At 42.9% G+C, this 25,434-nt stretch overlaps 1 protein-coding gene and 1 non-coding gene across 2 annotated transcripts; both read right to left on the bottom strand.

Moving 5' to 3' along the window:
* Positions 1–623: 623 nt before the first annotated feature.
* Positions 624–24,311, bottom strand: LOC138980600 (uncharacterized). Its single transcript, XM_070353513.1, has 6 exons — positions 23,219–24,311; positions 22,231–22,425; positions 17,848–18,309; positions 17,310–17,516; positions 13,844–14,088; positions 624–13,544 (listed from the first exon to the last, which is right to left on the bottom strand). Exons 1-6 carry the CDS (start codon positions 23,243–23,245, stop codon positions 11,744–11,746), a joined length of 2,937 nt encoding a protein of 978 aa, XP_070209614.1. The 5' UTR covers positions 23,246–24,311; the 3' UTR covers positions 624–11,743.
* Positions 2,039–2,112, bottom strand: Trnar-gcg (transfer RNA arginine (anticodon GCG)). Its single transcript has one exon. It is a non-coding gene; the product is annotated as a tRNA-Arg (tRNA).
* Positions 24,312–25,434: the final 1,123 nt, after the last annotated feature.

Below are 25,434 nucleotides of genomic sequence, written 5' to 3'. Positions count from 1 at the left end.
GCTGACCGAAACTCTGAAGTGACTGTAGCCATGCTTGGACCTGATGCTTCTTCTCTGACTGCAAACCCTACGGTGACGTCAGAGATCTGGTCGGCTATTTCCATATGGAATGGTACCAGAGCCAGCTTTGATACAAGAGGAGTTTTTCTGTACCTTAATATCGGTTAAAGAATTTGAATGCAACAGCGACAAATTATTTTGCTTGGTACTTCCTGTTTTTGTGTTTGCTTTGTTGTTGTTGTGTAACGTCAATAACAGTAACTGTTCTATGATCGCATTCCCGATTGACATAAACAAAATCTGAACACAGGACAGTATTATTAAAGGCCCAAGAACTCATGCACAGCAGCAAACACACTCACACACACACACACACACACACACACACACACACACACACACCATTCATACAAGATTGTATTTTTTCAATCTTCAATCACCTGTTTCCTAAAGGCAAATGAGGCACAGCGATTGAACAAGAAAGAAAGGTTTTATTTTCCCCAAAGCCGATATATATATATATACATGTAACGTGGAAGCAAACATTTGGTTCATCAAAACATATTCCATATTCATCGCCAAAACTTTCGAGGAGGCCTCCCGTGGGGGCGAAAAAAAAAAAATTTTCATCGCTCTTACACCTGTTCCTTTGTTCCGTTGTGCTCTCACACCGCCCCGTCCCTGCACTCGCTGCTCCAACCACCTCTGAATTTCGTTCCGCTGCCAGACTTGTCGATTTTACAGGCGCTCCAGGGAGGGATGTCGGGTCGCTGCGGTAGGCTACCCTCGGAAGATGACACTGCACTTCTGCTGAGTCACTTCGACGGTGTTCAGTAGTGGGTCTGTCCCGAGCTAACGGACGCAGCCCACTACCTACTATGCCCCCTACAAACGACATTGACTTTAAGTCGTGGAGCCAGACTGAGTGAGCGTCCCCTCCAGAGAGCAGACCGCCACCACGTCCCCCCGTCGACTCCCCAGAACGTCACACGTTGAAGACTGACAGCAGAACTTCAGGGAAAGATCGAACAGGAACACTGAGACCAAGGTCACAATGAGAGCTCCGGGCATGAAGGGCCACAAGAGCAAGGGCAATTTATATTTTGGATGATTAATGAGATGAGGATGATTATAATGATGATGCTTTGGATTTCCAATTTGGTTTGAGACTACGTGACAGGGCAGCACTCTACGCTTACTGTCATAATATATCCTGGCGTCAACCAGGCCCGAGAACTGCCGCACCTGCGGTGTTGGTCAGGTATACAGAACCTGAGCACGCTCAAAGTCGCATTCGTTAAGAGGGCCGTCACACATGCGACTGAGTCGCGCGATTTACCCTGTCACACAGCCGACTCAGTCGTAGAAAACAGCTACGACAAGTCTGCGACTCAGTCTCATGCGATTCCCTCGTAGCTTTGAGGTTTAGAACATGTTCTATTCCTCCGATCCAGTCGTCGGTCAATCGCAGGGGCAGAGCCAACAGAGCCAATCAGAACGCGTTGTTGCGGCCTTGACGCCGTGACGTAAAATAATGGCGGACAGTGGCGTACAGCCTCTCTTCGTCGATTCAAAACTTTTTGGAAGAACAGTTTTTACTCAGATATAAAGGAGACGTTTTAGGCGTGTACAGCGGTCGGGAAACATTAATTGCAGCTGTCTGGGAACTTCATTTCTTGCAAAGGCGTAATGCTGAAAGGAATTTTTCAGAAAGGTAGAGCGATGTTCGAACATTTAGCGTCTGCTCTCGCAAAGCGCGCTTGCCGTGTTCACTGTGACACGTCACTTCCGCCCCGCTCGCGTGGAGTTATCGTTCGTCAGTCGTTCGTCTATCGTTCATCGTGTGACGGGTCAATGGCCTACGATGTGATGTGCGATCGGCCAAAGACTGAATCACGCAACTGAATCGCGACGACTGAGTCGCATGTATGACCGCAGCTTAAGTGAATGACACTCGGCTGTGTGATCCCAGCCTTCCCATAGGAACCATAGCACTTCCACTCTGGGTAGGAGCCGACCGTAGCCCGAAAAACCCACATGACCCTGATGGGATTCGAACCCACGACCTCCCGGCCCGCAGCCCGATGCGCTAACCACTGCGCCACGAGGGCCGGTGTGGGGGAGAAAATTGGATCATGAAAAGATATTCCATATTCATCACCAAAACTTTTGAGGAGATTGTTTTTAAATATTTGCCTATATATATAACATCAGAAGTTGTGAAAGAAACAATTGAAAGTCAGAAGAGACTTTCTTCTCAGTTTCAGTAAAAAAGGAAATTTAATCATTCGTTCGAATTAACTGTTGGTAGAAATGGACAAAGGGAAAGCATGAGACATTACATTATATAAACATGGACTTGTGGGAGCATAGAGCTTTCCGGCGCTATGTGTTCCCAGGTCAAAGTTCCGTAAAAGGTCATACCCCTATGCTTATTAACCGCACATTTCTAACGTCTAAACTTCTTCTTGCCTCCTAAACTCTCTTCGCACAACACTCCTGAAGTCAGAAATTGGTTTCAATCCCACAGTTCTGAGTCCCACATCTCTGCATGCAGTCCCAAAGCTCTGAAGTCTCACAGCTTTGCATGCATTACCCCAGCTCTGCGGTCCTACAGCTTTGAGTGCAGTCCCTCAGCTCTGCAGTTTCACAGCTCTGCATGCAGTCATAAATATAATGGCTAGTATGCTGTTGTCTCCCTTTGACCAGTTCATTGCATGTACGGTACCTATGTACTCTCGGGGTTCTATGTTTGCATCAGTCATGCGCACTGATACTTCCGCACAGCAAGTCTGCCATGTGGTCACCGAATAAATGACTGTTGCACCTCACCCTTTTTGTCCGTAGGTTTGTCCGTATAACAACCCCAAGACATTACATTTGGCGACGAGGATAAACGTGAGTCATTCTTCTAAGAACTATGCAGCAGCCGAGAGCTATATCGATAACCGTTACACCAGTGCAACCGTTTGACCCACATGGGGAATCCGCCGCCGTGCACCAGCGCTGGGAGCGTTGGCTGCGAAGTTTTGAACTTTTTGCCGCTGCATCAGGATGCAGTAATGACACACAAAAGCGTCAACTTCTTCTACATTGTTCAGGCGCAGAAACTCAAGACATATTCTTTACGTTTGACCCTGAGCCAGCAGACTATGCCGTACCAGCGCCATTTGTTTCGCCAAGCGAAACAGCAGGAAAGTGAGACTGTCGCACAATATGTCACTAGACTTCGCCAATTAGCAAGAGACTGCGACTTTGGTAACGGGACAGATGATTTCATGTTCCTCCGAAAACGGCGTATGGCTGCCTAAATGGCGGGGTAAAAAACGGTCATACACGTAAAATTCCACTTGTGCAAAAAACACGAGTGTACGTGGGAGTTTCAGCCCACGAACGCAGAAGAAGAAGAAGATTTCATCCGAGATCAGGTGATCGACAAGTGTTCATCAACTCCGCTGAGAACAAAGCTACTCGCTGAAAAAAACTTAACTCTGGCAAGATGTATTTCACTGGCCTCTGCAAAAGAGCTGTCTGAGCAGCAGGCATCAGCAATTGCTGCTGACGAGAAAGTTTTTGCTGCTAAGCACTCATACAATCGACAGAATCAGCGACACCGTCCAGCACGACATGATTCATCTCCATCTTACAGTCAACACCGCAGTCAGAATCCAGCAGTCCAGTGTGATCGGTGTGGTTCAAAGACACATTCAGGTTCCGAATGCAGGTGTGCGCGTCAAATAACCTACTACAAGTGTCGTAAACTTGGACATTTCACTTCGATGTGTAAATCGAAACCAGTGAACAAACCTCCGCAGAATCGCCGTACCCGCAGACCTGTCCACTTTCTCAATGATGGTGACCAGACTACAGACAACGTCGGCACGACATCAGAAGAGGAAGATGAGGACTATGTTTTCACTATCGCACCAGCAGACGGTACAGTGAAACTTCTCATCGAAGAAGAACCAGTCAAGATGATCGTTGGCTCTGGAGCCTCCTGCAACATCATCAACTCTGCCGTAGCAGCCAAGCTGAAGCGCCGAGGCCTTGAATTCGAGTCCTGCCACAGAACCATTCATCCGTATGGTTCACCGCTTATCATCGCACGTAGGTGCACCACCGCTGCTGTTCAGATTGCAGGTCGTACAACAGTTACTGCTGAGTTCCTGGTCATTCCTGGATCTTCATCTCCTCTACTTGGAAGATCGACGTCTGAAGCGCTAGGTGTTCTTCACATTGGCGTTAACCACGTTCGTCAAGATCAAGACCCTCTCAGTCAGTACCCAGGTATATGTGATGGCATAGGGAAACTGAAAAACTTTGAAGTAGCTCTCCATATCGACAAGACGGTGCCACCAGTAGCCAGAAAGCACAGCGGAATTCCATTTCATTTGCGAGACAAAGTTGCAGCAGAACTCAAGAAACTCGAAACAGAAGATGTGACCGAGAAAGTTTCAGGACCTACAGAGTGGATGTCATGAATAGTAGCCGCTCCGAAACCCAAAAATCCGAACGACATCAGAATTTGTGTAGACATGAGGGAAGCCAACAAAGCAATTCTCAAAACACGTCATGTTACACCCACTCTTGAAGAAGTCGTCTCTGACATGAACAACGCCACTGTCTTCAGCAAACTCGTTCTCAGACCAGAGTGCCGCTACATCACTACCTTTTCAACTCATTGCGGACTCTAGTATCGCTACAAACGTTTGAGTTTTGGTGTGAACTCTGCCGCAGAAGTTTTTCAGCACACCATACAAACTGTCATCGAAGGCGTCACAGGTGCTCGCAACGTCAGCGACGGCATCATCATCTTCGGTCGTGATCAAAGAGACCATTTGTTTGTTTGTTTGTTTGCTTAACGCCCAGTCCACCACGAAGGGTGATATCAGGGCGGTGCTGCTTTGACGGTTAACGTGCGCCACACACAAGACAGAAGTCGCAGCACAGGCTTCATGTCTCACCCAGTCACATTATTCTGACACCGGACCAACCAGTCCTAGCACTAACCCCATAATGCCAGACGCCAGGCGGAGCAGCCACTAGATTGCCAATTTTAAAGTCTTAGGTATGACCCGGCCGGGGTTCGAACCCACGACCTCCCGCTCACTGGGCGGACGCCTTACCACTAGGCCACCGTGTTGCAAAGAGACCATGATCGTGCGCTGCATGAAACGCTCAGACGCATTCGTGATTCAGGTCTGACACTCAATCAGAAGAAATGTGTTTTCAGTCAACCACAAGTCGAGTTCTACGGCTTCATCTTCAGTGGTGAAGGACTGAAACCAGATCCAGCGAAAGTTCGCGCTCTTCACGAAGCAGCCACGCCCGGCAACGCCACAGAATTACGTTCTTTCCTAGGCATGGCTCAGTACTGAACACGCTTTATCAAGAACTTCGCCACCATCACAGAACCTCTTCGTCAACTGACGAAGCAGGACACTGCTTGGTCGTGGGAAGAACCGCAAGAAACAGCTTTCAAGACTGTCAAATCCGCTCTATGCAAGTATGCAACTCTTGCCTACTTGGACATCAAGAAGCAAACAGAGATCCTGGTAGACGCAAGTCCTGTAGGGATCGCCGGATTGTTGTCACAAGACGGTAGACCTGTATGTTACGCAAGTCGCGCCCTATCTGATGTAGAACAGCGCTACTCCCAGACGGAAAGAGAGGCGCTCGCAATAGTCTGGGCATGCAAACATTTTGACATATACATTCGAGGAACAAGCTTCAAAATGATCACCGATCACCGACCGCTGCTTAACATCTGGGAAAAACCATTTCCACCTGCACGCATTGCCAGATGGTCTCTACGTCTCCAACCCTATGACGTACACATGGAGTACAGGCCAGGAAAAGACAACCCTGCAGACTATCTGTCTCGTCACCCTTGTCCCGCCACAGCGTCATCTCATGAAGAAAAGATAGCGGAAGAGTTTGTCAACTTCACTGCTATGTCGTCCACTCCTGACGCCATCACGCTTGAAGACGTGCAAACAGCAACTGCAAACGATCCAGTCCTTCAAGCCATCATGAAATGTGTAAACAGTGGTCGCTGGCATGAAAACACTCATGGTATTGCCAAAGAAACATTCACATGTTTTTGCAACGTCAAAGACTCGCTGTGTGTAAACGCTCAGCAAAACATTCTTCTCAAGGGCTCACAGCTTGTAATACCCTCTTCCCTTCAAGCTCGTGTCGTTGATCTAGCACACGAAGGACATCAGGGAATGAATAAAGCCAAGGCCCTCCTCCGAAGCAAAGTCTGGTTTCCTGGAATCAACGCCGCTGTTGAGTCAGCTGTGCGCAGTTGCATCCCATGTCAAGCCAACAACAACCGTCGTGAACATCAACCGCTGCTCATGTCCAACCTACCATGCGGTCCATGGCAAGAACTCAGCATCGACTTTTGTGGTCCTCTACCATCTGGTGCATCACTTCTAGTCATCACAGATGAGTACTCCAGGTACCCAGTAGTTGAAGTTCTCCAGAACACTACAGTTGAGGCTGTGATTCCTGTTGTCGACAAAGTGTTTTCTCTGTTTGGCTACCCTGCACAGGTGAAAACTGACAACGGCCCACAGTAATCAGTAAGCTGTGTGAAACACCGACGCATTACTCCTCTGTGGCCGAAAGCAAACGCTCAAGCAGAAACGTTCAACAAACCCATGATGAAAGCTGTTCGCTCAGCCCACGTTGAGAGAAGAAGCTGGCGACAAGAGCTCCACAGATTCTGCAGAGTCTACAGAGCAACACCACACTGCACCACGTCGTTCACTCCTTACTTCCTCATGTTTGGCCGAGAACGAAGCTGCCAGAAATCCAGTCTACCAGTTCACAACATCCTGCTGATGCAGAAGTGTGCCTGAGAGACACATTTGCAAAGCAGAAAATGAAGTGTGCTGCCGACAAGCGACATCATGCCAAAGACTACAATATTGAGCATGGTGACAGTGTTTTGGTGAAGCAGATGAAGCAGTACAAACTCTCCACTAATTTCAATCCAACACCTCTTCTTGTGACTGATACCAAAGGTTCCATGATCACCGCACAGAAGCCTGATGGGTCGACCGTCATAAGAAACTCTTCCCTTTTGCGTCGACTGCCGCCTTCTGTCACACCACAAGTGGTCTCCATCAAAGAAGACGTACCAGTTACAGAAGCTGAAGAGACAACCAGGACTGACCACGAAGAAGCCCCAACTGCTGGTAAAACTGATGACGATGTTCCGCCAAGCACTACACCTTCTTCGCACGCTCCAATTCCGCCTGCCAGTATTAGCCCACGTCGGTCCAAAAGAAGTCGCACTTTTCCACAACACATGAAAGACTATATGTGTGTTTAAAGACTGAAGTGCAAGATGTGAAAACATTTCCAGATAACAATCTAGAAATCCAAGTTTCAGTGTGTTAATATTCTCTTATCAAGAAGACGAACAACAAACAAGAGACAGACAGTAATCATGCTGTACAATTAAGTTGTTTTCTCAGTTCAGTTTGAAGTGATATCAAGACAGATGTGTTTCTTTTCAGTTTTCGGGTATTATCAGTCAAATGATGAACAATGAAGACAAACTTTGTTTTCAATAAGTTTATTGAACTGTAATTGGCAAAGGATTTTATTTTGGTTCTCCGAAGTTTGAAACTAAGCTACTCACAAAAAATTAAGGATCACTTACACACAAATTCATAACTTTCCAAATAAGAAAGTCAATGCGTTGCTATTTGGCAAACGTTTAATTCAATGCTTTAGTGATAATGATACAACATTTCCTTCAATTTCGAGCAATCGTTTGGTCTGTACATTTTATCAAAGTGTGTACGTATCAAAATTTAATTTCACAAAGTCGTTGAAATCACAAGACATGGCATTCAGATGCTCCCAAAAGTTAAGTAATGCATGTAACCGCCCTGGCTGTTCTGGCACTCGACGCAACGAGTCCTCATAGAATTAACCAGGGTGGTGAAGATCCTCTGTGGAAGCGCCTGTCACTCAGCCTGCAGCATCTGGTAGAGGTGCTGGACATCCCTGGGAGGGGGGTGGTTGCTCCTCACTTTGTGATCCAACTCATCCCAGAGGTTCTCAATCGGGTTGAGATCGGGACTGCATGCTGGCCACTTCATTCTGTTGACTCCAGACTGCTGCAGGAAGTCGTTGACCACCCTTGCCCTGTGGGGGCGAGTGTTGTCATCCTGGTAGACAGCCTGCGGTCCCATCTGCTACAGTGTAGGCACAGCCAGCGGTCAAAGGATCTCATCCCGGTATCGGAGGCCAGTCAGGTTACCCTGTACATGAGACAAGGGTGTTCTGTGGTGAAGGCTGAAGGCCCCCCAGACCATTACAGAACCTCCACCAAAGGCCACCTTTTCTTGGACAGTGGCGTCAATGTAGCGTTCCCCTTGGCGCCTCCAGACCCTCAGTCGGTCGTCGTTGTGGTTCAGGGTGAAGCGTGATTCATCACTGAACAGGACCTGGGGCCATTGCTGACGTGTCCACCTCACGTGACGTCTGCAGAAGGCGCGGCGTGCTGCCCTATGGGATGGAGTTAAGCGTGGCCGTACAGCTGGGCGACGAGAACGGAGGTTAAACCCATGAAGGCGATTCCGTATGGTCTGCTGGCTGATGTTGGTGTTAGTAGCCACCCTCAGCTGCCTTCGAATAATGCTAGAAGAGGCTGTTCCTATTTGCAAGGCTAGTCGTTCAATGAGACGATCTTCACGTGGAGTTGTCTTCTTTGGTCGCCCAGGTCTGCGTCTTTCCTGGACCCTCCCAGTGGCTGTGAAACGTTGAATCAGTCTGACAATGACCGAGATGGACACGTGAAGTCGCCTGGATACTTTTCGCTTGGGGACACCATCTTGGAACCATGCAACAGCTCGTCCCCTCTCAAACTCGTTCAATTTTCGTCGTGGAGGCATTGTCAGATAATGCCTAATACTGGTGGTATGTCTTCTCAAAAAGCCAAGCAAGTGACAGCATCTCACACATAAACAGCAGTGCTTGCACGTGCATAATGGTTTTTCCATGTGGCTTGTGCAATGTGTTCGGGCTGAACGGTCCAAAACAAGGCCCTTTTTCGCAAGTTTCCGCTTTTTCTTTTGCTACCAAGCTCAGTAGTAGAGAATCCCGTGCAATTTTCCCACTAACACAACATCGCCCACTTACAGCTGAACAAAAATTCATAACAATTTGGTTTGACTGAAAAATAAATAACAGTAGCGAACTGATTTTATTGAGCACCTGTTTTCTCATACTGATCCTTAACTTTTTGTGAGTAGTGTAGTTTGAATAACTTGATTTTTCTAGCAGTTACCATTAACAGTAATTTTAAAAGTGTGTTCTTTCATTCAAAGAGGGGAGAGATATATAATAGCTAGCATGCTGTTGTCTCCCTTTGACCAGTTCATTGCATGTACTATGTGCTATCGGAGTTCTATGTTTGCATCAGTCATGCGCACTGATATACTTCCGAACAGTAAGCCTACCATGTGGTCACCGAATAAATGACTGTTGCACCTCACCCTTTGTGTCCGTTGGTTTGTCCATAAAACAACCCCAAGACATTACAGATACCACTAATGTTAGTACTGAACACGTTATCTATATTTACAAACGTCGACTTTTTCAATCGGCAGCCGAAGGATCGTGGCGGCAGTGATTGTGAACTCCCATGTGCGTATTTTCGAAAGAAAAGGGCGTCATATCGAGCGGTAAATACACAAAACGAACATCGGAGCTAAATTGTGGGTGTACGACAAAAGGTCGAGGTTCAAAATGTTGAGGCACAAAAGGTTGAGGACATCTGGTCGAGAGTCAAAAGGTCAAGGGTGACAAAAGGTCGAGTGTGACAAAATATTGAAAGCAAAACGTCGAGGGGACAAAAGGTCGAGGAGTGAAACATGTCGAGGATTTAACAAGGTCGAGGTTTGACAATATCTAATTCATTTTCTGTTCGTACACCACTGTCTGTGTCCGTGTGTGCTAAATTCATTATCTCTGATTATCCATACTGTGATGATTCTGATCGCTTGACACAATTTATCAGTGTCGAAACGTTTCCACAGTGTGTTTAAAGGTCATGACTCTATTCACCATCTATTCACCGGATTATTGCTATAAGTGCTTTATGTTGCACTGCCCCTAAAACTGACGTTCAGCCTCGCAGTTGATACCTGCCTCAGTTGGAAAGCCGTGATATAAAAAGTACTGTGACAGATAGCCATAACAAAAAATCCTGTACTAGATAGGTAATTGATAACATCTTCCACAACATTTGCAAATATTGCTGAATTGTACCTATTCTGAATTTTGTCAATGTTTTAATCCAGGTCTTCTTGTCGGGCAGATCACTGGGACGTCCCTATTTGAGATGCTGTCGCGTGACCCGTGAAAAAAACTCAATCCAAAAGAATCAGCCGATTGGGCAAAACAAGGGTCTTTTTAGACACAGTCGTTGGGTTAAAATCACAAGGGCATTAATATTGTATTGAACTTTCTATAATATTTTTACAGAGTTGCTTTGCTAAGGCCTTAAAGGTCCTTGTCTACATTTTTATACCGAAATCGCCATTTGACCATTAAAATGCAGAGTCTATTATCTACAAATATCAACAATACACCCGGGTACCCCCTTTCGATCAGGAAAAACGAAGCCAGTGTAGCCGTTTGAAAATTCATTGTAGTATTCCAGCGTAGTACTCATAGTAGGATATCCTTATTTGGAAAATGCCAAGCGCAAAACTCCTCTCAAATCCCGTGCATTTCGTGCGTTTAAAAAAAACCGTGGACAGCGCTCCAGTGTCAAACTGTTGCTGCACTTGTTTGGGCGTGGCTATAAGGCCCACAAAAAAAAAGGTGTGGTTACGGTAACATAGCCAAAAAAAATAGGGTAGGTAGGTAGGCAATCACTTTTTTTTTTTTAACTTTTTTTTCTAATGTGTACAAATTAAACCTACTTGACAGGGAAATAAGTGTGCGACACGGGCGCTTTCGCTTTCATTGCGTTTTTTGCACTGGTTTTTTTTTTTTTTTTTTTTTTTTTTTTTTTTTTACAAATGTAATAAATAGTTATAGGATCGGCCCCTAAAAATAGGGTAGGTCGGGTTACCGTAACCACACCTATTTTTTTTTTAGGCCTAAGCATAGTGACATGAATTTGATTGGTCAGTATGTTTAGGCAAAGCACATGTTCTCAGCAAACAGAAAACAAAATATTGGAAGCGTGAGTCACGCTACCCCAAAATAACATCTTTTTTTACATATATTTTTTTTTTCTATAACTTTTTTCCCCATGGTTCATTCATCATTTGACATAATTTTGTATCTAAATCTATCCATAAGATTATTTTAAAAAAGCAAAAATGTAGACGACCACCTTTAAAATCTGTTCATCAGCATGCGGCCTTAAGTCTTTGAGACTCGACAGTCAAGGAATGAACACTATAAGCTGTGAGAGACACCGCGAAGCCGCCAAAAACACCGAGTCTTGGTCATCCATAGACAGTGAGGACATGGCTTCTCGGATTCGTTGCAATTCGGTCTGTAGCAGAGTATCCATCTTTTCTCTCTCCCTTTCTCTGTTCAAGACTTTCTCTTTTTCATTGGTCTTGTTATTGTCTAGCTGTATACTCCTTTTAATGCTCTCATCCTCGACGTCAGCAGTCTCTTGGCCCTCATCTTTCTTAAACATTGTCTCCTTTTTGAAACTCTTTGCCTTTCCGCACTCGTCTGCATGGTTCATTCCTTACCTCTTTCCATCTTCCTTAGCAATCTTCTCTTCCATGTGGCATTTCTGCCCGTCAGAATCACAGACGTCTGGCTCATAGTCAGGCACATTGAAAGAATGGTTCGAGATACTCTTTCGGCCATTTCTGATTGAAGGATCATGGGTATTGGATCCTAGTTTCTTCTCTTGGTGATTAAGAGCTTCCAGAAGCCGGGGTGAGTCTCCTCTAGCCTCCATAGCCCTCCTTACCTTAACTCCATTGCTGTGTGCTGATGATGGGGTTTCTGGAAACTCCTCGCCCTCAAACCATTGAGCAGTGGTTTTAACCTTCATGTCACGAAAAATTGCTTTGAATGCCTGCCTAATGTCTTCCTTTGTGGCTTTGATGATGTGCGGGAATGCAATCCGACTTTGCTGAATAGTTATCAGTGTGTGCAGCATGTTCACTGCAGTATCTTCCATGGAGGTGTCCATTTCTTCGTTTCTACCAGCTTGGTTATCTCCAGCATTGCTTGAATTGACCTCGTCTTTGCTGGTCGGCGAGGGAGCCGCATCAGTTTCTTTTCCGAACGTGTTTTGAAGGAGCTTGACTGCCATGCTGACTGACGTACTGTCCACCTCTTGGTCAGTGAATGCTTCCCCGCCCGACATGAAGATGACCACTTTTCGCTCAAGGCTGGGCACGGACACCACGTCAGTGACGGTAATCTCGTCCTTGGTGGGCAGAGCAATGTCATGTGACGTCATGTCCAGCGCAAACTTCATCGGGACACCCCGCTCCGTCAGTCGCAGCAGAAACTTGCAGCGTAATAGGTAAAGGATGCATTTGATCACGTCTGGGATATCCGTTTCCCACCGCTCTTCTGCAACGCGCCTGTAGTACGCAGAAGGGATGCTGTGCAAAAACATCACGTCGCGAAAGGTTAATGGAGCCGCATCTGCGGACGTTGCTTTCTTGGCTTGTCTGGGTGCTGTGGGAGGGTTCTGGCTTTTCTCTGATCCGTCACCTGGAATCACAAGTCCAAGGTTGTGAAGGATATCCACTAGCCTATCTGCACACTGCACGCAGTCGGTACTCCTGATGTCTGTGTTGTGGTCTTTGTGGTAAATGAAGATGCTTGGAGGACCGTCACAAGGAAGGCCTCGAGCCGCACTTCGTGTAGTGTACACTCCTTTGTGTAACGGGTTCAGGTCCAGTTCTTTCAACAGAAGCTGCACAGACGGAGGACAACGAAGGCAGTCAGTGAGACGGTACAGACGAAAGCCTTCTGGGACCTCACGACAGTTCATGTTGCTGAACCAAATGTCAGCACTGGGGAATTTATCTCTCAATTGCATCACGAGTTTGAAGGTATGACGGGTCAGCTCGTCTAGCAAGAAACCCATGTTGTCAACAGAACCCTGTTTCTCCAAATCAGCAGCAAAAGTATCCATGTCAAAGTCATCCAAAGCAAGATTATGCCTCTCGACGGTACCGCTCTTGGCTTCATCTGCATGTTTTCTCACGGCCTCTTCAAGAAGGTATCCAATGGGACGTCCCCTGGCCGAGTTCCTGACGTTGATAATCACGACTCTCCTATTTTTGCGTACCCACTGCTTGCCCTTCAGTTGTAGCAGTAGTGTTTTGCCGGATCCCATTGGACCGGACAGCACCACGTGAGTGCTTGCTCTGTCGGCCAGGATGGCGGTCTGCGTTGGGTTGAGGACGACCTGAGAGAAGCATTCTCCTACCTGGCTGATGGCCTGGGCTGCTGTGCGAACCTCCACACGCGGCTTGGTCCATGTCCACACCTTTACTGTGGACAGCAGACCGCACACCCTGTCCAAAAAGTGTTAAAGCTTATAAGATGCCGCCTTAATTAATCTTTATATTTGAAATAACTGAAAGTTGGGTTGAGAGGAGCTAAAACATCTGTCCTTTCTGCTCTGTTTTCATGCACGAACAGATACCATTGGTTCCCTGTGCAATTAATTAAAAGTTTCGGGCTCAGCACATATCAAGAGAAAGGTTGTCTTTGGCACATCACTCATGCATGACATTTTTTGCTATGATCGTACCATCTTTATAACAAGAATAATTGATTATAATAGCAGTGAAATAGGAAGTAGATGATATACCTCCCAACCATGGTTCTCATATCCTTCAGAGGCAAAGGCTGTTTCCCTTCTCCAATTGTTGTCTGCCACCAGTCATATAGAGGCGGTGTCCAGGCTTCCGATGTTGGCACATACTCCTTGGTTTCAGTTGTATCAACACCTGTTTCGTGTCCTTGTGTGTTTGCTGCCTTCTGTGTTCGCTGGTCCTTCTCGTCTAAATCATCTTTGCAGATGAACACTACATCTTCCCCAACATCGTCTTCATCCTTAGAAAAACAAAATTCATGTACCTATGACTTAAGGTATTTTTTGTTTTTATTTGTGTTTTGCTTGTTGTTTTTGTCAGAGGCAGTTCAGTGGCATCGGCCACCATCTCCAGATGTTTTGCAGAAATAAAATAAAAAGTTCAACGATTGTGGCAAAGGACAGATGCGAAACACAAGAGAGAAGCAGTGAGAGAAGTCGTGACTTGTATTTAACTGCTTTTTATAAATAAGGCTCAGCATTTTCTATTACTTTTACTATACTTTTATGCCACACCTTGATTTTGAATGGAACCCCGCAAAGTTTAAAGTATTGGGTATTTAGTTTACGAGTGATTTAAAGAAGTGTGTACAAATGAATTTTGATATGCAGTTTCAAGCAGTAAAACGATTATTTTTGATTTGGTCTAAGAGATTGAGGTACAATAGCAGTTTTGAAATCCTTAATATTGTCCAAGCTTGTATATTTGTGGATGTTGTTGCCAAACCCTCCAGACAAGTTTGTAAATGATTTACAGACTAGGATTTTCGACTTTGTGTGGAATCGAAAACGTGATCGGATAAGTAGAAATGTTGTAGTTAAAAGTGTTAAGGATGGTGGCCTTGATGTCCCTCACGTTAAGACTTATATGTCAGCCCTTAAATTGACTTGGATAAAAAAAAAGTTGAGGTTTACGGTTCACAAATGGAAAGTTATAACAGCTGTTTTATATCCTGATGTGGACAACATTGATGTACATGTGGTCCTAGTCTGTATAGTGGTAAACAACATTGTAATAGTTTTTGGAGGGACGTGTTTAATGTTTATGAACAGTTTCAATATAAAATAGATTTAGAAACCTCCAAAGAAATATTAGCAGAACCACTTTTTTTTAATAATAATATAAAGATTGGAAAAGAATTGGTTTGACAACATTTATTTCATTGGTCAGTTGGTTAATGACAATGGACGTTTTTATAACTATTACGAGTCTTGTGAAAAGTATCAAATCAGAACGATTTTTTTTAGTTATTTAGGATGTGTGAGAGAAATTAAAAAATATATAAGAACGTTTGATATTGTTTTGGAGAATAACAGTATGATTGATGGTATTAAATCCGTGTCAGTCGTTCATTCCCAAATAAAAGGAGCAAAACTGTATTATGAAAAATTATTACAGGATCGAAAGCGTCCAAATTTTTGTACAAAATGGGAAGATAAATTGGAAATTGATTGGAAATTATGTTTTAAGTATGTAACGAACATTTCTGAAGTGAAACTTAAATGGTTTCAAATCCGAGTATTGCATAGGATTTTGGCAACAAATGTGATATTAAAACAAATGGGAGTAGTTGAAGACGTGATGTGTCATTTATGCCGAGATGAGAGGGATAGTATTCAACGTTGTTTATGGGCGTGACAATATATACAATCATTTTGGAATGATCTGTTAAATTATGTTAAAAATGAATGTCACAATGTGGAGAACATTTCCTTTAATGAAAAGTTTATTTTGTTTGGTATTGATAAATATTTTAAAAGTAGTACAGTGTTTGATTTTATAATATTGAATGCGAAAGTTTTTATTTATAAGTGTAAGTATGCAAAAGTTGCTCCTACACTGGTTGCATTTAAAAGAGATTTGAGAAACAGATATTTGGCAGAAGAATATTTAAGTAAAATTAATTTTACGTGTGATACATTTTTTCTGGAGTGGTACCCATTTAAACCTTTGATATTGTCAAATCATTGATTGTTTTTTTGATTGAACAAGATAAGGATATTTTATATGTTGATCATTATAAAAAAAAATATCAGATTATTAATTATGGAGAGAACAGGATTTTGTTGTTATGAGTAGTTGTATAAAATAATTAAATAGAAAGATAAGAAAGGAGACGAGGATTATGTTTATATAATTTAGAAATGTATTGAATATGGGCTATGTAATTGTACGTTTTATTGTGCCTTCCTGTTGTTTTTGGGTTTTTTATTTTCAAGATGCATATGGCATAGTCTTGTATGTCTGATGTTATTTGATGTTGATGGCTGATGTTGTTGTCATGTTATATATGTACCAAAAAGAAATAAAACCATGTTGAAAAAAAACAATTCATTCCCGTGTCATTTTATTCAAACTTTCTATGCTAGTTTGGTTTGTTTTTTTGCTTAACGCCCAGCCGACCACGAAGGGCCATATCAGGGCGGTGCTGCTTTGACATTTAACGTGCGCCACACACAAGACAGAAGTCGCAGCACAGGCTTCATGTCTCACCCAATCACATTATTCTGACACCGGACCAACCAGTCCTAGCACTAACCCCATAATGCCAGACGCCAGGCGGAGCAGCCACTAGATTGCCAATTTTAAAGTCTTAGGTATGACCCGGCCGGGGTTCGAACCCACGACCTCCCGATCACGGGGCGGACGCCTTACCACTAGGCCAACCGTGCCGGTTTCTATGCTAGTAAAGGTACTCAACTTAACTATCAGGTACACTTTTTGGATTAAAGTTTTCTGTTACAGGGGTTGCGTGACCGCCGCTCAAATCAGGCTACCTTCCAAAATTGACCTGGCAAAAACGTAAGTTACCAATTAAAATGCCAACGGAAATTCCGAATAGGCACAACTTGGCAACGTGTCCGTACGGTAGAAAGCCACACCCATTATCTATCCAGATTAGATTGTTTCGTTTTTTATTTTGTGAATGTCTTGTTATCTCATTCCTATTGAAGCAGGTGTTGATCACATTAGAGGTCGAAAACGCGTCCATTGTGAGAGGAGCCATGACAAAACGCGCTGTTTTACATATGCTTTGAATGATTTGGGATCTTATGCTTGCACACGGGATGTACTTCTGGTACATTTTCGGTTTGTTACAAGTACTTGTTCATATGTAATGCAATCTTCCAGAAAGAGTGTTAAAATCCGTCATGGGTTCGTGACTTCGCATGCATACAGACAAAAACAATTACTTTCAAAGTTTCATTTCAGTATGAACACTGGTGTAAATGTGCTAGACCGGTAACCTCGCTTGACATTTTTTAAATGACTGCTGTGCTACAGCGATGCCCAGTCGAATGCGAGTCCTATGAACATTTGATCCTCTTCATTACTCACAAATGAAATCTCTTAAGTGTTTCTTTTGTGAATTCGGGCACCACAGAGCCTCGACCCCTCACAGTTCCCGTATAAACAAGTCAAAATACAACATCCTATACTCTATATTTCCTATCCTCTCACCGACAAGGCTTGTTGCAGTTGCTCTCGGCTGATGTAGGGAAGGGCGACGACCTGTGTGACACACTGGGGAAGACAACTGAGGTCGGGCATGATTTCGTTCACCACTCGGTTAGATTCCTTCACTTGCTGAATGGCTTGCAGCACGCTTCTGCGTTTTTCTTCCGCGCTGTGCTGCCATGTGTTGTGTGGTGACATTGTAGACTTTACCTGCATGAAAACAAATTGTTCCAAAACCTTAACCTGGAGGTGGATATTTAATCCCATGCAGAAAACGTGTACACATAGACAGACATGCACACATGCACCTTACGAGCAGAGAGACAGGCCCAAATTGAAACCCGGAGACGCAAAGAACGCCAAGAAAGAAAATCTGAAAAGTATGTATGATAACAAGGAGAAAAACTATGCACACAACGACAAAAGTACAACAATATACAGATATGCACTTCAAGAAAGCGAAATCGTCAAACCACATGGGCATAAGTAACGAAACCTCAGTATTTACTCTTGACAATGGGATGTAATTTCTTCACCTCACCTCCACCAGAATGACGCCCCATTTCTGACTTAGAATGACGACGTCAATTTCGCCGCGCTGTCCCGCTCTCGGGGGCTGCTGAGGTTGATGGTCATCTCTTCCTCCTTCTGCTCCTCCTCCTGCTCCTCCTCCTTCGTTACCTATTCCTCCTCCTCCTCCTTCGTTGCCTTTTCCTCCTCCTCCTTCTCCTTTGTTGCCTTTTCCTCCTCCTCCAGCCTTTTCTGTGAGCAACGTTGGTTCCCTTTTACCTTGATCAGTCACTTTAGTTTCATGTTTCTGCTTTTTCTTGGGATAACGTTTTTTTTTCTTGGGACTTTGCGGATTGGGGATCTTGGCCAGGTAGTTGTCGAACTCCAGAGAGCTGATGATGAAGAGAGGTGTTCCATGGTGTTCTTGCAGATGATGACCCAGCCGTTCAAAGTGTTCCAAAATTACCGTGTGGGCGAGGTCGCCCTGGAGTATCTGAGGAAGTAAAACGGATTGGTTAACCGTTGATGTTAGCTCAGGACGTGAGGGAAAGGGTAGATGGAATGGTTTGTAGGCATTTTGTCATTGTTCTCTGTTGGCCATTCTGTTTGATGCGCGTTTCTTTTGGTGTGTGTAACGAACCTGCGCTTAGCCGTTGTTCTTGGTACATAACCGCGATCCTATCTTTGCTAATTCTAATTTACATACTTCCTCTTGGTACTCGTACGACTGAGCGAACTAAACTGAGCAAAAACATTATTGGACCCATTTTTGTACCCCAACTAAAACATTAATTCACGTGTCATTTTATTCAAACTTTATATGTCATTAAAGGCCCTTCACTTTGGATACCTTGCACACTTTTCGGATTAAAGATTTCTGTTGTAGGTATCACGTGACCGCCGCCGAAGTCAGGGTACCCCCAAAATCGACCTGACAAAAACCATAGTCCCGTATTGTAAAATCTCTTGATTTGTGCTTCTAACTTGATTAGTCTTGATACAATCTGTTTTCAAATGAGGTGGAGCTTAACAGTTTCAAAGGCCCAAAAGAGCACGTTTTGCGTGATTTTGACTATCGCGTCCATACCTCCAGCAAATTTCTGCTAGTGCTCAGATTTGCCTTAAACTTTCGCAAATACTGATATAACCATTATTGGCCCTGCATGCAAAGTTGCGAATTTTTGGCATAACACCCTGAAATAGTATGAATATTTTTAAAGTTCTTTGGAAACGTTACGTAACTCTACCTGTATTGCTAATCTATTCACAAAAACTTATGGTGATCTTTATTCACCTATTGGTCATGTTTTCTGGAAGTTTGAAACGTTTTCATTGAGACATTTAGGATATATTGAACTTTCAGAGGAGGACCCCCTAAAAAATTACATCCCAAAAAAAATCAAAACCAGAAATGTCTACCCATCTTCTGATCACAAAGCCTCCAATCACATCATCATATCATCATATTCACCTTCACGCACCCCCTCCCCCCCGTCCCTAACTCATATTGTGCATTTGATCTCAAAACTAAAAGCAAAATTCAATGCCAAGAATAAAACAAGTCGCGTAAGGCGAAAATACAACATTTAGTCAAGTAGCTGTCGAACTCACAGAATGAAACTGAACGCAATGCAACGCAGCAAGACCGTATACTCGTAGCATCGTCAGTCCACCGCTCACGGCAAAGGCAGTGAAATTGACAAGAAGAGCGGGGTAGTAGTTGCGCTGAGAACGATAGCACGCTTTTCTGTACCTCTCTTCGTTTTAACTTTCTGAGCGTGTTTTTAATCCAAACATATCATATCTATATGTTTTTGGAATCAGGAACCGACAAGGAATAAGATGAAAGTGTTTTTAAATTGATTTCGACAATTTAATTTTGATAATAATTTTTATATATTTAATTTTCAGAGCTTGTTTTTAATCCAAATATAACATATTTATATGTTTTTGGAATCAGCAAATGATGGAGAATAAGATGAACGTAAATTTGGATCGTTTTATAAAAAAAATATTTTTTTTACAATTTTCAGATTTTTAATGACCAAAGTCATTAATTAAATTTTAAGCCACCACGCTGAAATGCAATACCGAAGTCCGGGCTTCGTCGAACATTACTTGACTAAAATTTCAACCAATTTGGTTAGAAAATGAGGGCGTGACAGTGCCGCCTCAACTTTCACGAAATGGCGGATATGACGTCATCAAAGACATTTATCAAAAAAATGAAAAAAACGTCTGAGGATATCATACCCAGGAACTCTCATGTCAAATTTCATAAAGATCGGTCCAGTAGTTTGGTCTGAATCGCTCTACACGCACGCACGCACACACACACACACACACACACACATACACCACGACCCTCGTCTCGATTCCCCCCTCGATGTTAAAACATTTAGTCATAACTTGACTAAATGTAATTAAAAGCCTGTACGAAGCGAAGCATTCTATGGCTCATGGGGGTAAACTCTCTTCAGTGCTGCATAATTATAGCTATTTCGTCACGTGGTAAGAAGACAGGTCTGCAGAAAATGACACAGCAGTCAAACGAAGTAGGCCTATATGTTTCCAGTAGAATCCCTCTTTTTATATTTAGTCAAGTTTTGACTAAATATTTTAACGTAGAGGGGGGAATCGATACGAGGGTCGTGGTGTATGTGTGTGTGTGTGTGAGTGTGTGTGTGTCTGTCTGTCTGTGTGTGTGTGTAGAGCGATTCAGACCAAACTACTGGACCGATCTTTATGAAATTTTACATGAGAGTTCCTGGGATTGATATCCCCGAACGTTTTTTTCATTTTTTTGATAAATGTCTTTGATGACGTCATATCCGGCTTTTCGTGAAAGTTGAGGCGGCACTGTCACGCTCTCATTTTTCAACCAAATTGGTTGAAATTTTGGTCAAGTAATCTTCGACGAAGCCCGGACTTCGGCATTGCATTTCAGCTTGGTGGCTAAAAAATTAATTAATGATCGGAAAATTGTAAAAAAAAAATAAAAATTTATAAAACGATCCAAATTTACGTTCATCTTATTTTCCATCATTTTCTGATTCCAAAAACATACAAATATGTTATATTTGGATAAAAAACAAGCTCTGAAAATTAAATATATAAAAATTATTATCAAAATCAAATTGTCGAAATCAATTTAAAAACACTTTCATCTTATTTCTTGTCGGTTCCTGATTCCAAAAACATATAGATATGATATGCTTGGATTAAAAACACGCTCAGAAAGTTAAAACAAAGAGAGGTACAGAAAAGCGTGCTATCCTTCTTAGCGCAACTACTACCCCGCTCTTCTTGTCAATTTCACTGCCTTTGCCATGAGCGGTGGACTTGAAGATGCTACGAGTATACGGTCTTGCTGAAAAATGGCATTGCGTTCAGTTTCATTCTGTGAGTTCGACAGCTACTTGACTAAATGTTGTATTTTCGCCTTACGCGACTTGTTACATTTAGTCAAGTTTTGACTAAATGTTTTAACGTAGAGGGGGGAATCGAGACGAGGGTCGTGGTGTATGTGCGTGTGTGTGTCTCTGTGTGTGTGTGTGTGTGTGTGTGTGTGTAGAGCGATTCAGACTAAACTACTAGACCGATCTTTATGAAATTTGACATGAGAGTTCCTGGGTATGAAATCCCCGAACGTCTTTTTCATTTTTTTGATAAATGTCTTTGATGACGTCATATCCGGCTTTTTGTGAAAGTTGAGGCGGCACTGTCACGCCCTCATTTTTCAACCAAATTGGTTGACATTTTGGTCAAGTAATTTTCCACGAAGCCCGGACTTCGGTATTGCATTTCAGCTTGGTGGCTTAAAAATTAATTAATGACTTTGGTCATTAAAAATCTGAAAATTGTAAAAAAAAATAAAAATTTATAAAACGATCCAAATTTACGTTCATCTTATTTTCCATCATTTTCTGATTCCAAAAACATATAAATATGTTATATTTGGATTAAAAACAAGCTCTGAAAATTAAATATATAAAAATTATTATCAAAATTAAATTGTCGAAATCAATTTAAAAACACTTTCATCTTATTCCTTGTCGGTTCCTGATTCCAAAAACATATAGATATGATATGTTTGGATTAAAAACACGCTCAGAAAGTTAAAACAAAGAGAGGTACAGAAAAGCGTGCTGTCCTTCTTAGCGCAACTACTACCCCGCTCTTCTTGTCAATTTCACTGCCTTTGCCATGAGCGGTGGACTGACGATGCTACGAGTATACGGTCTTGCTGAAAAATGGCATTGCGTTCAGTTTCATTCTGTGAGTTCGACAGCTACTTGACTAAATGTTGTATTTTCGCCTTACGCGACTTGTTTCTAGGTATTATTGGCAAAATCAAACACGCATTGAAAGTCACCGTTGGATCATGAAAATAAAAAGTTGATCGCCGTCTTACATGATTTTTGAGAAAGATTCCTTCGCCATCTTCTGTCACGCTTTTTGTGCTCAATTCTTGCTGGTTGAAATGCAAGGCAGGTACGCGGTAGCAGCGCTGGTGTAGGTCAGGGTAGTACCTGTCCACGAAATCTTCTGTCCACTCAGCGAATGTTCGGGTCACTCCGGAGATGGTCAGCTTTAGTTCATTGAAGTCCTGTACACACACAAAATGTTATCGTACATACGTCAGAGAGACCACCCATGTAAAGTTCTACTGCTCATGATGACCAAGTCGCCGAGGCAAACTTCATTCTCGAAATACTTTTTTTTAAACGTAAACGAGACGCTATAATCCCTATACATGGCTTGCTGTGTGATAGCAGGTTTGCTCATTGCTTTTTCAAATATTAAAAAGCTCGCTTTCGCTTGCATTGCTATATTTTTTTTAACTCTTGTGAAAGTGATATCACACAGCAAGCCATGTAGTATTCTCAATATGCATTATCACGAACAATAATACGTGATCATGATCATGGTTGTGGTTCACATTAAGAGCGTTAGCAAAAGTAGCAACAGGCAGGAGCAGGAGCGCAGTGGTAGTAGCACTGAGAATCTTTAATAACGCAGAGGTGGTAGGATGGGGAGCTAAGGCGAGAGGTAGGGCCCGTTGGGGTTACTGCTGAAGTAGCAACAAAGTCTTGACAAGCAGCAGGGGTTACAAAGGATCTAGGAGAGCTCTTATGTTTTAAAGCCTCACACGGGCAAAGACGCATTTGTGCAAGATATTGTAGGAAAGGCAGCAGGTCACGTCATGGTTTGCAAATTGAAGTAAACGAGCTGGCGCTATTAAAAGAACACCTCCAAAACAAGATGTCAGCCTACTTGTTTGTTCACCTAAAATTCAGTTCACAATTACTTCTTTCTCCAAAGGTAACCTTACCAAACGTATGTTTTCTTCCAAAAGTGAGTCAAACACTTTAATTCGAGATTACACCATTCATACTTACCCCATTCTCAGCTGGCGGAGCGGCCATTTGAAAAAAAATGCAGACTTCACCGACCCAGCAGCAAAGCTGATACCACCCTTTCAAGCAAATCACACGAGAGTATGTGTCATCAAAACCGTCGGTGTCGCGCGCGTGTGAAAATCCCAATGTGAATAGCTGCCGGTGTAACACGAAATTTTTACTCCACGAAAATGTTACTCCGGAGTAAAAATTTCGTACGAAATTCTTACTCCGAGTACACCTTTCGTACGAGAAAAGAACTCCCCAAGGCACGAAAAAATTACTCCCTCCACGAAATTTTTACTCCCCATTTTTTTGACTTCCAGTAAAAATCTCGTACGCGAAAATAGGATGCGGGTGAAAGGATAATGCCAATATGTGATCTCGCGCAAACGAATGTCGCGCTACCCTCCCTCCACCCCTTCCACCACCAAGACTAACAGGGAACAAGGGAGTAAAAATGTCGTACACCTGGCATGAGAAGTTAAATTGCTCGTGTTAGGGTGAAGTAATTTATTCATTATTTATTCGTCAGGGGAGTAACATTTTAGTACGAAATGTTTACTCGGAACTCACCTGTCGTGGGGAGTAATTTTCTCGTGTAATGGGGGAGTACTTTTTTCGTAAAGGGAGTTACATTTTTGTACGAAATTTTTACTCCGGAGTAAAAATCTCGTGGGAGTAATTTTCTCGTGTTACAGGTCGTTATATATGTAAGTAAGGTCATTGAAAAGAAGAAGGGGAAACACATGTCAACTGGCTATGGGAATACGAACGGGGAGTAGGAAAAGTGCTGAACAGCTATATTTGGGTCACATCCTCTTCGCTCTTTTCTAATGCAATTTTTTTATTTATTTTTTTTTTTTTTTAAGGAGGTCAACTTTTTACATTTAGTCAAGTTTTGACTAAATGTTTTAACATAGAGGGGGAATCGAGACGAGGGTCGTGTTTTTGTGTGTGTGTGTGTGTGTGTGTGTGTGTGTGTGTGTGTGTGTGTGTGTGTGTGTAGAGCGATTCAGAGTAAACTACTGGACCGATCTTTATGAAATTTTTCATGAGAGTTCCTGGGTATGATATCCCCAGACGTTGTTTTCATTTATTCGATAAATGTCTTTAATGACGTCACATCCGACATTTTGTAAAATTTAAGGCGGCACTGTCACACCCTCATTTTGTAATCAAGTTGATTGAAATTTTTGCCAAGCAATCTTCGACGAAGGCCGGACTTTGGTATTGCGTTTCAGCTAGGAAGCTTAAAAATTAATTAATGACTTTGGTAATAAAAAATCTGAAAATTGTAATTAAAAGGTTTTTTTTTAAACGATCCAAAATTACGTTTATCGTATTCTTCATCATTTTCTAATTCCAAAAACATATAAATGTGTTATATTCGGATTAAAAACAAGCTCTGAAAATTAAAAATATAAAAATTATGATTAAAATTAAATTTCCGAAATCGATTTAAAAACAATTTCATCTTATTCCTTGTCCGTTCCTGATTCCAAAAACATATAGATATGATATGTTTGGATTAAAAACACGTTCAGAGAGTTAAAAAGAATAGAGATATAGAAAAGCGTGCTATCCTCCTCAGCGCAACAGCTACCGCGCTTTTCTGGATTGTTGATTTCACTGCCTTTGCCACGAGCGGTGGACAGACGATGCTACGAGTGTACGGTCTTGCGGAAAAATGCAATTCGTTCAGTTTCATTCTGTGAGTTCGACTGAGCTAGACTAAATCGATGGGCTAAAACCAGAACCAATTACCTCAAAATAACATGTTTTGCAACTTTATAGTTATTTGACTTATGGTAACATGATTCTCACTTTCTGTGCAGGATTCTTGAAAATCTTGCATAATTGCGTATTTATAAGTCATAATTTGTTCTGGCTCCAAGCATTTCTCCTGCTCATCTTGGAAGCAGAACCCTCTAACTCCATCCAGGTTGGAAGCAGAACGTGCTAAGTTCAGTTTAGTCTGTTCTGCTACTGAGGCCTGTGGGGAAAGGGGAATGTTTCACTGCGAGCCAGATGCAGCCATCGTAACCTGACCTCTTCTGCTTGCCTTTGTCACAGTCACTTTTCCTGTTTTCAGCGCAGCCAGATAAGGGCACAATCATATGATAGCGGTAGTGGTATCTGGTCATGACCCTTTCTGTGTGATGTAGGATTTCCTCCAGCACACAGAATAGTGTAACTAGCAGTAGTAGAGTCTG

Source organism: Littorina saxatilis, linkage group LG1 (genome assembly GCF_037325665.1).
Source record: "Littorina saxatilis isolate snail1 linkage group LG1, US_GU_Lsax_2.0, whole genome shotgun sequence".
In the NCBI taxonomy this organism is placed as follows: Eukaryota; Metazoa; Mollusca; class Gastropoda; order Littorinimorpha; family Littorinidae; genus Littorina; species Littorina saxatilis.
The sequence above is the reverse complement of the archived record's forward strand: the minus strand, read 5'-3'. Positions and strand labels throughout refer to the sequence as shown.